Source organism: Rhamphochromis sp. 'chilingali', assembly GCF_963969265.1.
Source record: "Rhamphochromis sp. 'chilingali' genome assembly, chromosome: 5".
Taxonomy (NCBI): domain Eukaryota; kingdom Metazoa; phylum Chordata; class Actinopteri; order Cichliformes; family Cichlidae; genus Rhamphochromis; species Rhamphochromis sp. 'chilingali'.
In genome coordinates, this window is record NC_137932.1 from 35074430 (window position 1) to 35088407 (window position 13978).

The 13978-nt window shown below is 45.8% G+C and overlaps 1 protein-coding gene across 1 annotated transcript; it reads left to right on the forward strand.

Annotated features, from left to right (window-relative positions):
* Positions 1-1913: 1913 nt before the first annotated feature.
* Positions 1914-3155, forward strand: LOC308397597 (uncharacterized protein F54H12.2-like; the record flags this gene model as incomplete). Its single annotated transcript, XM_080883570.1, has 1 exon — positions 1914-3155. One exon carries the CDS (start codon positions 1914-1916, stop codon positions 3153-3155), a length of 1242 nt encoding a protein of 413 aa, XP_080739696.1.
* Positions 3156-13978: the final 10823 nt, after the last annotated feature.

The window sequence follows — 13978 nt, forward strand, 5'->3', positions numbered from 1 at the left end:
CAGCATCTCCCATTTTGCTACCGCCAGCGACCTAAAGGCCTCGGTGGTGGAGAGATTTAACCGCACCCTGAAAACGAGGATGTGGAGATATTTCACCGCGCACAATACCAGACGCTATCTGGAGGTGTTGCCCGACCTGTTAGAAGGATATAACCGCAGTTATCACAGCAGCATTAAAATGGCACCTGCCGAGGTGCGCCCCGAGAACGCGGATCAGGTGTTTCGCAACTTGTATGGAAAGACACCCGCCCGTCCTAAAATAAAGTTGAAATTTAAGAGGGCTGATCTGGTGAGAATATCCAAATTGAGAGGAGTATTTGATAAAAAATACGAACAGAGTTTCACGGACGAAATCTTTACTGTGATCCGGGTCCTTCACCGATCGCCACCCGTGTATAAGCTAGAAGATTATGACGGCGAGCCTATCGAAGGGTCGTTTTATGAGCCCGAGCTGCAGAAAGTGAAACTGACCGAGGACAAAGCGTTTCATGTGGAGAAGATTTTAAAGCGGCGCACAGTCAGAGGGGAAAAACAGGTTTTTGTCAAGTGGAAAAACTGGCCGGATAAATTCAACAGCTGAGTGAAAGCCTCGGAAGTGGTAGGCGTATAAAAAAAGAGACCCCTCGCATCATTCGGCTCATTTTTTAAAATTCATCATGGAGTCCGAAGGGTTTTACGTGACCCTGCCTTCCAACGCCAGCAAGGGCTTATTTAAAGATAACACCAGCGGCTGCTACACGGTGGATCTGGCCAAACCCCTCGAGCTGACCGGAGAATGGAGCGTGGGCTTATGCGAATTCATTTATCCGCGCACATGGTACAATCTACCGCCGGACGCCTCCTACTTGGAGCTGATGCGGACGACGGAGGAAGATCAGCCCCTGGTGATTTTAAAATTCGGCAGGGGAGGTCATTACGGACGCGTTAAAGATCTATTGGATCACCTGGTGCCGGCGATCCAAAAGTACGACCCGTCCTTCGAGGCTTCATTCAACAACATCACCAAACGTCTGGATGTCAAAGGAGTCGGGAGCCATAAAATAAAGGTCTTCCCTCCTCTGGCTTACATGCTGGGATTGAAAACGAACGAGTGGTGGACTCTGTCGAAGCGCTCTACTCCGTATCCGTGCGATATGAACGCGGGCGTATATAACCTGTTTCTCTACACCGACATCGTTCAGTACCAGCCGGTCGGTGACAGTTACTCACCGTTGCTCAGCGTCCTTAACGTGAAAGGCGATTACGGAGACGTGATCAGCATCAGACATAATACGGTCCATTACTTGCGCGTATCTAAAAAATACATTAAAACCATACGCGTAGAAATTAAAACGGACCGCGACAGATTCGTGGATTTTGTTTACGGGAAAACGATAGTCAAGCTGCACTTTAAACCGGCTTGAGAATGGCGGCGCGTCTCCCGCAGGACCCCCACCGTTTTGTGAGGTATTATGAGGGGCAGGTGGGAGGTTCCCTTCCGGGTTTTTACGGAGCGCCCGTGATGTACGGCAGAGGGATAGGATCCATCTTCTCCAGACTGTTTCGTTTCGTGTCTCCTCTCTTCAAATCCGGGTTCGCCGTAGCTAAACCTCACCTGAAAACGGCCGCAACCAATATCGCTACAGACGCTGTGAAAAGAGTGATGGGTAAGCTGACAGAGCCTCGCCAGGAGGGGGCGGGGGGTATGATGGTCCTCTCCCGCAGGAAGAGGAAACGCCCTCCGGGCGAGCGGATTAAAAATAAAAGCGTCGGAGTAAAAAGTAAATCAGTCAAGGCTGGCAGTGGGAAGAGAAGGAAGCCCCAGAGGAGCTCGGACATATTTTAGAAGAAAATAAATAAATAAAAAAATGTCTCTCTTACACAAGAAATCTGCCGAATGCACCCTTGCCGAACTGGATCTATTTTCGGCTCCCATGACCCAGCTATCCATAGAGGATAAAAAATATCAAGAATGTCAGCCCCTCTCTGCTTTGAACGACAACTCACCCATTGAATTTTTCATCCCCGGAGACGGGGAAAAGTATCTCGATCTGAACGACACCATGCTCCATCTGAGAGTGAAAATTACGGAAAACGACGGGAGCAACATCCCACCCGATACAGGGGTAGCCCTCATCAATTATCCTCTCAACACAATTTTCAGTCAGTGCGACGTTATTCTGGGGGATCGATTGATTTCGCAGTCCAGCGCCACCCATCCTTACAGGGCCATGATCGAGACGCTGCTCAACTTTTCAGAAGACACTCTAAAGAGTCAATTCAGCGCCGGTCTGTTTTACAAAGACACGGCCGGAGACATGGATTCTATAGTTATAAGCAACGGGCCGAACAAAGGGATAAAACAGAGAGCCGTTTTCACGGCCGAGTCGCGAGAAGTGGACCTGCTGGGTCCCCTCCACGCAGATATTTTCTTCTGCGAGAGGCTCCTGCTGAACTCTGTGGATTTGAGAATTAAATTGATACGCAACAGCGATGCCTTCAGTCTGATGGGAACTCGGGATTCGCAGTTTGCCCTGAAAATAACTTCGGCCTCTCTGTTTGTTAAAAAGGTCACGGTCTCGCCGGCCGTCAGGCTGGGGCACGCCGCGGCCCTGATGAAAGGAAACGCTCTCTATCCTCTTTCGCGCGTTTCTGTGAAAACCTACTCCATCCCTGAAAATTCCAGGATCTGCAACCAAGAGAATCTCTTTCTGGGAGCCATGCCCAAATACGTGGTCCTGGGCATGGTTCATCACGACGCCTTCACCGGGAGGAGGGATCTGTCGCCTTTCAACTTTAGACACAACGATGTGGAGTATCTGGCGTTGTGTCAGGACGGCAGGCAGGTGCCCGCCAAAGCTTTCCAGCCACAGTTTGACCGCGGAAATTCGGTCAGGGAGTTTTATCACATGTTTTCCGCCACGGGGAGACACCTCAAAGATTTACCTCTGAGCATCGACCGCCGGGAATTTAATGAAGGTTACGCCCTGTTTGCCTTTAATCTGGAACCCAGCGAGGATGCTGACGCCCTGTCTCCCGTCTCCAACGGGAATTTGAGGCTGGAGATGAGATTCAGAGTTCCTCTGCCTCAGACCACCACTCTCATAGTGTACGCCTGCTACGACTCAATTTTGGAGATTGACTCTAAAAGACAGGTGCTGGTGGATTATTACTAAAAAAAAAATATACATGGATAACCTTCAGCTGGAGCACATTCTACATCGCGCCTTGGGAGACGTTTTCTGCGGGGTTTGGGCCTCGGACCAGCTGGCCTTTTTGAGGCGCGACTTTAAACCCCCCGCCTACTTTATAGTAAACACTCACCCCTCGCACTTGAGGGGAGAACACTGGCTGGCTCTGACTCTGGAAAGGAACGGCTCCTCCACTTTTTTTGACTCTTACGGATTCCCTCCCGACTTTGCTCACTATCCCTCGGTCATCTCAGAGTTTCTGGAAGGCCGCTCTGACAAAATACTCTATCACGATCGTCAACTTCAGCACCCTATGTCTGTCGTTTGCGGGCAACATTGCATTTTTTATCTATGTCACAAGGCTCAGGGGTTATCCGTCGGTAAAATACTTTCTCTGTACTATAACGATGTGTTTAAAAATGATGACATGGTGTCTGACTTTCTGAAAGGACGCTGCCCCGCTCGCTCTCGCAGAGGTCATCACGGGGCGTGCTCCTTACAAAAGTTTAAAGATGTGTGTATCGAATAAAGAAACGTAAACAAAAAAAAAAAAGTTTGTTGCAGCGTTTTTTATTTCATTTGTAAACAAAAAACATTTGATTTTACATAGAGGTCCAGGTCGGGGAAAGCGTTATTTTGACCCGAGAAGGTTTTCTCCCCCTTCGCGCAGGTGTCTGTCCTCCCTCCTCCTCCACAGATTTAAGACGCGCATACTGGTCGCGAGCTCTACGGTTATGTATTGAGGATGAGGGTATGTTTGTTTCGACCAAAGTAGTTAAAAACGCGTTCCATCCTTTCGGTCGCGTTTGGTTTTTACTTTTAAAAGAGAGGGAGAGGTTTTTAAATAGATCGATCATGTGCGAACCCCGCACCGCATCCCCCTTGTAAACAAATTCACCCCTCTTTGTCCATCCTCCTCCACCCTCAGGTAATTTCTGCATAATGTAGCGGGCGTTTTTGCGATCTCGAGGGGGTAAGGATTTTAATACTTCTTCCATCATTTCATCATCCTCCTCTCTGGGTCGCTGCACTTGTTGCTGCACCTGCTGCACTTGTTGCTGCACCTGCTGCTGCACCTGCTGCTGCGCCTCCTCGGGCGGGAGGTGGAAAGTCACCCTACTCTCCTCGTCCCGGCCCTGTTTAGAGAGTGTGAGATATCTCCGCAGCAGAGACTCGTATCTTTTGATTTTTTCATACGAATTTAGCCGCGGATCCTCCAGTATGGCTTTCATCTTTTCGTCCAAATCGTCTTTGGCAGTTTCTCTGACGGTAGGCTCGGTGGGTCGGGTCAGTTTTTTCAACTCGTGAGAGGGAACGAGAATCATTTTTTTAAACATCTCAGCGTTTTTGAAATATTCCTCCCAGCAGGTTCCCCAGAATGGGTACGGCTGCGGACAACAGAGGGAAAAGAAACCCGCCCGTTTGTTTCTTTAAAACTTGACGTTTACGGTTTAAACTCGTTTTCTTGTCGGCCAGCAGCCTGATGATCTTTTTCTGGCGTTTCAGTTTTTGGTATTGAGGAGCGGAAAGAGGTATGTTTCCCCTTAAAAGATTTAAAGCTATCTCGCACAGCGCCTGGAAGAAATCCGGGGAGCTGTGAGCGAGAATGTCTTTGCATTTCTGCGGCGACGCGTGGTACAGAGCTTGCAGTAAGACTGCGTTTCTTTTTATACGCTGAGACATGGCTACTTGGGTTTAGGCAGGTAAATGACGGGGTACTGCCCCGGAAGCAGACCGGCGCGCACTCTGTAGCGTTCTGGGCACGAGGGAGTGAGATCGAGGATTAAATACCCGTGGGGCTCCTCGGTGGCGTCTTTGAAACTGTCGGAGAAAAATGTTTTTTGCGAAGGGAAAATCTGACGGGCCAAAATCTCAATCTGCAGCTTGTCTCTGGGGTTTTTAAACAACACCATATAATTGGAGTTTAAGCTGATGGTGCGGCTGTATTTACCCTGATGGAAAACATTCTGGGTCAGCATCATGACCGAGACGTTTTTATGGTGGCGGTATTGAGTGAAAATTTTAACCACTTCCTGGTGATCCGAGGCCTGAAAGATGACGTCATCCAGCACCACCAGAACGTCTCGGAAATCTTCAAAAGAATCAGGCAGCCCCTCGACAAATTTAATGTTTTTATTGGTCTTTGAAAGCTCCTCATACATGGGTTGAAAAGAAGTATAAATCCACACAATATTCGCGGGCACAGTATCCATGACGCGTTCACAGTTTTCCAAAACACACTTTACAAAATGAGTTTTCCCACACCCGCTAGGACCCACAACTAGACAGGAAAAAGGCACTTTCAGTCTGTGATCAAAATCAGTTTCCTCCATTTTTTTTTTTTTTAAGAAGAAAACTAAAACAAAAACACTAGTACCCGAAAGGCAGAGTTGTGCCGTCTGGAAAGAGACGTCTCTTGTCGTAAACCACGCGAAACTTTTTCTGAAATGTTCTGTTTTTGAGCACAAAGCCTCTCTTATCCCTCTGAATCCCGTTCTGAGGGGTCCCGAGCTCCGCCTCTTTCATACCAGAAAGGTAACTTTCCACCAACCCGCTCATACTGTCGAAATTGACACGTTCGCAACATTCTCTCGTCTGCATTATTCCTTTCATTTTTACCACCAGTTTCTTTTTGTTTCTGGTCCGGTAGGCGTAACTCTTTGGACTCGCGGAGACAAATTCCTGGATGGTGTCCCCGTCTAATTCGTCCGTGAGATCCCCTAGATAGTTGCCCAGCTCTAAAGGTTCCTCCCCCTCTTTCACTACGTAGATCAGAGAGTCGGTGTCGGTGTACAGAACGCTGCGCTGCAATTTTTCTAAATACTCGTAGAGTTTTAGACGGGCGTAGGCTGTGGTGAAAGCGGCGATGAAAACGTTATTGGTAGCGCCGGGAGGTATCACGCACCGCTCGTTATAGCTCCACTGAATTAAAGCCACTTCCTGTTTTTTGGTCTTTAAAAAAGAGACGTGTTTAAAGACGTACTGTCCTGAAAAGACGTAGTTAAAAAACTGACTCGGCTTTCTGACCAGAGTGGTCTGAGTCATGTTGGTTCTCTGAGCAAACTTTCCCCAGAAACTGTTGAGACACAATTTCGAAACTTGTCTTTTGGCCGGATTCACCTCTATTTTTGACGGGTCTAAACGTATGCCCTGATGCCTGTGGTACTCTTCCACGTATTTGTTCCTCTCATCCTCGTCGCGAGCTTCCGGAGGATAACCGGAGGCTTCCTGTTTGCCTTTGAGAAAAGTGTTAATATAACCGGCGAAAATATCGCTGCTGCGACTATCAAAGTGCCAGACCTCTGTGATTTTAGCCACTCTGTAACCTAATTCTAAGGCTTTGTTAAACTCGACGGTGACCCAGACCCCGGTGAGAGCTCTGGCCTCGTCGTCGTGAAGGCACGGACCGCTTTGTTGATTAGTCTCGGCGCAGGTGCGACAGAGGGAGAATATTAATTTACCTCCGGGGGGTTTGTACGGTAGAACGGGGAAATAGAGCCCGCGCGGCGGGTAAACGGTGGCTCTGATCAGCCCGAAATAACTGCGAGGGTCTGCAAAATTCTCTCTGATGATTTGGGGGAGATGCAGAGGGTAAGCGCGCTTGGCGTTGACGTAAGGGTACAGGGATGTGACGTCTACGTAATACACATTTTCTCCTGGCGAGGCGCTGTAACGCAGCCTCAAGGCCGAAGTGCGGCCTCCGTAAAGTCCCGAGCGAGGAGACAGAGGTTCCGGGACTTCGTAGCTCCGCATAAAATTTATAACCTCCTCGTTCGATTTTTTCATCTTGTTCCATTCGTGCTCCCACAGAGTGACCGTGCGGACTCTGTAAACGTTTCTCAGCTCCCGGAGCCTCGCCTCGGCAGAGGCGTGCAGGTCCCCGTAAGGAGCGCGGGTCAAAGGGCAGATTTCCTCAGGCCTGTAGCATTTTGGACAGCCGTGATAAAAGCATCCCAGAAATTCCCACACCCACTTTTCCCCGTTAATCAGCGCGTATCCGTCGACAAAGTACGGGCCTATTTTTTTCTCCCCGCCGGTTGTGAGAGCGTGTTGAACGGGAATTTTCTGAGAGTGAGCTACCCACTCCAGCCACTGAATGGACGCGTGCGAATAGGCTTTGAACCTGCGCCCGTAGTTGTCGGGCGAGGGAATGGCCAGACTGTTTTCGGGTAGGAAATTGGTGAGAAACACTTTCATGCAGGCTGAAGCTATAGTGACGCAGCTGAAAGGGTCTACTTTAGTTTCGCCTATAAACCCGTCTCTGAACTTTACGCACGCCTCCCTCAGGATATTAACGTCGTTTCGGCAGTAATACAGGGACTCTTTTTCAAAGTTAAACACTCCCCGGGAGGCCTCGCAGTGCCAACGCAAAAACTCAGCCCGTTCGGGGAGTGACATGCGCTCCACCCCGTAATCTGAAGGAGGAGGATACGGACCCGAGTATTTTAATCGGTCCCGCGAGCTGAATTTGTGAGGAAAAAATCCCTTGGATTTGTCCTCGAAGCCTAAAGCTTTGGGCATAGCGCTGAGACGCATGGTGAGAAAAGAAAGCGAGTCTATGAATTTGAGAAGGAAATCGGATTCTGTGAAACATATAATTTTACTGCCTTGCATGATGAGAGAGGGCGTCATCCCACCCCCCACCAGGTGACTTAGAATTAAATAGCTGTCAAACCCTTTCGCGTTGTGCGCAACGAACGTGGTCTCTCTATATCTTTTCCTTCTGTATCTTTGGAGAAACTTTTCAACACAGTCTACACCGTAAGCGTGCCACTCTTCTCCTTCTAGAGATTTTGTGCACACTAGGTAAGGGACGTGCGCCCCCTCCCTGTCTGGGAAGGTTTCAAAGTCATAAAAGATTATGGAAGCGTTATCAGAGTTTTCATGTTTCAAAGGTTGGATGTAACACAGGTGTTGATCGTTGTCGGGAGGAAGCTCCGCGCGACAGATTTTACATCTGGCGGCTGTGCACCTGTGCTTTCCGCGACGGGAGAGGAACTTGCAGTCCGGACATTTATACAATTGTTGACAAACGCTGAGGCCTGAACCGGAGTGAATTCTAGGTTGTTTGTGCTTTAAATAACATGCGCGTGTGCGACATGATCTGTTACAATCCGTACAGATTACAGAGTCCAGAAAGTGAGAGGGGCATGCGGGGTCAAAACAGAGGTTGCAGCGGTTTTGACAAAAGTGTTCCTCTCTTTTATAATACCCGCGGTGACATTCCTCGCAAATGTACTGGATTCCTAAAAATGTTTTTAGATTTTTTATCCCGTAATAGTGATGGTGGAATAAGAATAAGTACAGCGGGTGAGGCGTGTTCGGGTAGTCTGTTTCGATTAATGAAAGAGTTCTGTCCTCGGGCGGGCGGTAAAACATGACGATTTTACGTTTTAGTATTTGTTCGAATTTACCTATGTCGGTGAGAGTTACCTGAGTGCGATCGCTCAACCCCGCTAAACGCTGCAGCTCTCTGCCGCGTTCCAGGGCCTGTTTATCTGTGAAATGAGGTTGAGTGAGGTGAATCAGGTTGATGGCAAAACACAGATTATCGTTTTTGTTTTTTACCACGTACAGACAGCGACGCTTTTTGACTAGAATTTCATCATCTAACATTTTGTGAATCTTTTTACGCGGGTCATTACTGCCACCGCCTCTAGGATTTCTAATTACTTGCACAACAATTTCTAGGGGAGAGCCTGCGACGATCGCTCCGTTTGATTGTATCAGCCTGGCTAGCAGGTCCTCAAAAACCGGTACAATGTTTTCAACGCTTTCGTCGTCGACGTTAAAAACAGAGTGATTTCGCGCGTGCTCGCTGATGATCTCCAGTTGAATCCGGTCATTACGACTAACTTCCGGTCTGACCCTATCCGCTAGATCTACAAAATTATCCCTGACGTCGAGGTAAAATTGAGCGAGGTCGCTCGCTTCATCCGGAGAGGGAATGTTAAATACTCGCCTTATTTCGAAATTATTAAAATGTTCGCGGCGAGTCACCGCATCGTTCTGTACCCAAGATCCTCCTCCTCCTTGTTGATGCTCCGCAGGCCGGTCCTCCTCTTCCCTGGGCTGCTGATGATGATGCTGCTCCACCTGCACCTGCTGCACCTGCTCCTCCCCCTGCTGCTGGTCGTAGAGCTGAAGAGCATTTTCTATCGGCTGCAGAGGGTCAAAGTTCAGTAGACCGGCAAGCCGTTCGTTTTCAATGTTTTGAAGGAGGACCTGCAATGCGTTTTCTAAAGGTTGTAGTGGATCGTTTGGTGGTGGGGCTATATTGTTTTCTATCGGTGGGGCTAAATGTTCATCGTTTCTGTTTAATTCTGCCACGGCTTCCAACAAAGCCTCAGGAATGCTGTGTTCTTCCGACATGATTTTCTTTATTTCTTAATTCACAGACTTTTACATGCTTTTTACTTTACAGGTCCTTGTGTCTGTATATCGATGCATATGTGCGAACTGTTATGGCGTACATGAAAGCGAGGTTTTCAAGGATTCTCTTCTTATGAAGCAGCCGTCGAGCTGTAAGAAAAGACGGACAGAATGTATTTTTAAACCTTACATTTTTTATTTTTATTTTTATAGAGCAGAGAAGTTTAATAGGATCGATTCATCCCCCCGTCAATTACCTCTCAGTCTCCTGAGAGGAGCTCTCAGTCTCCTGAGAGGAGGAGCTCTGGACGGTTCCTCCTCCTCCGCCTGATTTTCTTCCGCCTGATTTTCTGTATCGGTCTCTGTCGGGGAAATAAAACAGAAGAGATTTAAGAAAACAATCTCCTCCTTCCTATTTTTTGAGAATGAAAAAACTTTTTATTTACCTCGCTCCTCCGCCTGATTGTCTTCCGCCCGATTGTCTGTAGCGGGGGATTGGTTAGGTATATCCGCAATCTCGGCTGCCGAGAAATAAAACAGAAGAGATTTAAGAAAACAATCTCCTCCTTCCTATTTTTTGAGAATGAAAAAACTTTTTATTTACCTCGCTCCTCCGCGCGATTGTCTGTAGAGGGGGTTTGTATAGGTATATCCGCAATCTCGGCTGCCGAGAAATAAAACAAAAAGAGAAAGATTTAATAAATAAAAACTTTCTAGCACGCTTTATACCACTCCAAGTCGGGAGGGGCGGTATAGCACACTCGGATTACTCCGTCACATCCTGATATTTATCGAAATGACGGATATTGCATCATATTGTTTACCTTTTGGTTTAAAAGGTATTTTCCTGCAGTTCTCCGGGTATGCGTTGACGAAAATAACGTCGTCGTCTTCTTCTTCTTTTCGCTGCGGCGGGGTCTGTATATTCTCGATTACCTCTGTCGAGAAATAAAGCAAAACTTTTTAAAAATCTGCTCCGGGTCGGGAGGGGCGGTATAGCACACTCGGATTACTCCGTCACATCCTGTTATTCAACAAAATGGCGGATAATGCATCATATTGTTTACCTTCGATTTTAAAACTTTTTTCTCCGCGGTTCTCCCGGTATGCGGAGACGAAAATAGCGCCGTCTTCTCGTTCTTCTCTTCGACGCGGCGGCAGCGGAGGTTCTGCGGGGGATATGGCTTCTAATTCGCCGCGGAAAATGGCCGGATTTTTGCTGTTACTCACTGCACTATCGATTGCTTCTGTAAGTATCAGAGCTTGGTTAAATCAAGTCTATCTAAACTTATTTAAAAAATGGTATATACTTATTTAATCGTACCATAGTCCACTTGCGTGAAATCATTGATGTAGAAATCTAAAAGAAAGTAATCAAATTATTGACATCTCTGTTGATATATAATTTAAAGTCGTAAAGAAAAAAACTTACCAGGGTGAGGTATGAACAGTTCTGGTGAGATGGCCCTGGCGCTCTGATCGGCGGCGTTGTTTGAACGGAATGCTGACATAATATTCACGGATTCTTCCTCGCGATTGGTAGAACAGTCACAGTATGGGGCTGAGCAGATAGCGACTCCCCTCCCGTTTCTTCTCTCATTTTTATCCTAGTCTAGCGAAGCATCTGTTTTTCGCATCTTTCTCTTGACAATACCGATAGTTAGAGAGGGTTGTTTTTTTTTTGATTGCCTTCTTGCGAACGCCGTCTGTTTTCCACATTCTGCAACGGTAAAATATGACTTTGAGACGGGTATTTGTTTTACCAAATGGACAATTGCTGTCTGACCTTGTTCTTGCTGTTGACAAAACTCGCCTCATGGTTGACTCTTTCCCACAGAGGGGGGTGCTTTAATAAACTTATTCGAATATGAGCTTTTTTCCCCGCTAAGACTTGTTTTATGGGGAGATGTACGAAATTATTTACCGGGTTACAAGCAATGATAATATCGGATGTTGACTCCTCAGCGTCATCATTTTCTATCTATTGAGAAAACTTATTGTTAAAGTATTGAAGAAAAAAACTCCTCCTTGGCCCGCGGGGGGTGTGTGTGTGTGTGTGTGTGTGTGTGTGTGTGTGTGTGTGTGTGTGTGTGTGTACACTTGTTTTCGTGACATCTTAGGACAATTTTATGATAACACACTCACAAAATGAGGACACTCACAAAAATGAGGACATTTTTGAGGTCCTCATTTTTCTGAGCCTTCTAAAGTGTTCTAGAGGCTCACAACATGCTCCCAAACCAAAAATCTCAAAAGTCCTGAAACATCACAATTTTATGAAAAAGTGTGTTTAAGTGTGTTTAGCGTTTTTGCTCACTTTCAGTTTCGCCGCCTACTGGCCAGTTTTGGAACTTAACACACTTTAAACACACTTTCAGTGACGTCACTCTGCGAGTCCTCATATTGTAGGTGTGTCAGACACAATAACACATTTGACCCAGGTTATACCCTTCTGGGGCTTAGCGGACACATGCGTGGACAGCACCTTTTAGTTCTTATGTCCAAAGTCGTATTCAATGTTGAAATGGAGGTGAACTTTATTTCAATCATTCGTGGAATAGTAACAGATGAATTTTGAGGCTTCTGAAAATTGTTCGTTCAAACCTTGCCAATTAAACAATCATTCTAACACACATCAAAAACTTTTCACATTTTTATACATATTAAGGTGAGCTATAAGCAAGGGTAACAACAGTTAAATCAGGCAAATCTTGACAAAAATGAAGGTCTTTAGATTCAGTTATCAGTACCTGCACAGCTTGGTTTCTTTTGTTGTTGACAAAATGTATCGAAATATAAAGTTTCAACATTTGTCTAATTATATTACTATTAATTAATGAGTCTTACTTGTCAAGATCAATGCACAAATTGTCTGACCTTCACTATGCAGAATGATGTGTGTGCAGATTTTGACCCTTGAAGAGTTTATATTAATCTACATTAATATAATTGCATCTGCAATCTGCAGTTGAACTTGGAGATTCCTGCCGCTGTCATCTGATTCAGTATGATCATCAGGCTCAGTCTCGACTCTGTGTATCTACAAGAATTGATGAAAAAAGTCAACACTTTATTAATTATATTTTAAATTCAACTTACCTTATACTTTTTACAATATAGTATAAAATGCATATTGTTTCTTTAAAAACTAATAACACACTATTAAAAACTGCAGAATGCACAATTCCAGCTTCATTTAGTAATTCAATTAGTAAATAAAAGTGAGTAATTAAGTCACTTAATTAACTAAGCAACTGTAAATGTCACAGAAGTACAATTCAATTTCAATTCAATTTTATTTATATAGCACCAAATCACAAAAAAAGTCGCCTCAAGGCGCTTCATAGATACAGAGAAAAACCCAACAATCATATGACCACCTATGAGCAAGCGCTTTGGCGACAGTGGGAAGGAAAAACTCCCTTTTAACAGGAAGAAACCTCTGGCAGAACCAGGCTCAGGGAGGGGCGGCCATCTGTTGCGACTGGTTGGGGTGAGAGAAGGAAAACAGGATGAAAGACATGCTGTGGAAGAGAGACAGAGGTTAATAACAGATATGATTCAATGCAGAGAGGTCTATTAACACATACTGAGTGAGAAAGGTGACTGGAAAGGAAAAACTCAATGCATCATGGGAATCCCCGGCTGCCTACGTCTATTGCAGCATAACTAAGGGAGGATTCAGGGTCACCTGGTCCAGCCCTAACTATATGCTTCAGCTAAAAGGAACGTTTTAAACCTAATCTTGAAAGTAGAGATAATGTCTGTCTCCCGAATCCAAACTGGAAGCTGGTTCCACAGAAAAGGGGCCTGAAAACTGAAGGCTCTGCCTCCCATTCTACTTTTAAATACTCTAGGAACAACAAGTAAGCCTGCAGTGTGAGAGCGAAGTGCTCTAATAGGGTGATATGGTACTACAAGGTCATTAAGATAAGATGGGGCCTGATTATTTAAGACCTTGTATGTGAGGAGTAGAATTTTGAATTTAATTCTGGATTTAACAGGAAGCCAATGAAGGGAAGCCAAAACAGGAGAAATATCCTCTCTCTTTCTAGTCCCTGTCAGTACTCTTGCTGCAGCATTTTGGATTAGCTGAAGGCTTTTCAGGGAGTTTTTAGGACATTCTGATAATAATGAATTACAGTAGTCCAGCCTGGAAGTAACAAATGCATGAACTAGTTTTTCAGCGTCACTAAGAGACAGGATATTTCTAACTTTAGAGATGTTGCACAAATGAAAGAAAGCAGTCTTACATATTTGTTTAATATGTGCATTGAAGGACATGTCTTGGTCAAAAATGACTCCAAGGTTCCTCACAGTATAACTGGAGGCCAAGGTAATGCCATCCAGAGTAAGAATCTGGTTAGATACCATATTTCTAAGATTTTCAGGGCCGAGTACAATAACCTCAGTTTGATCTGAATTAAGAAGCAGAA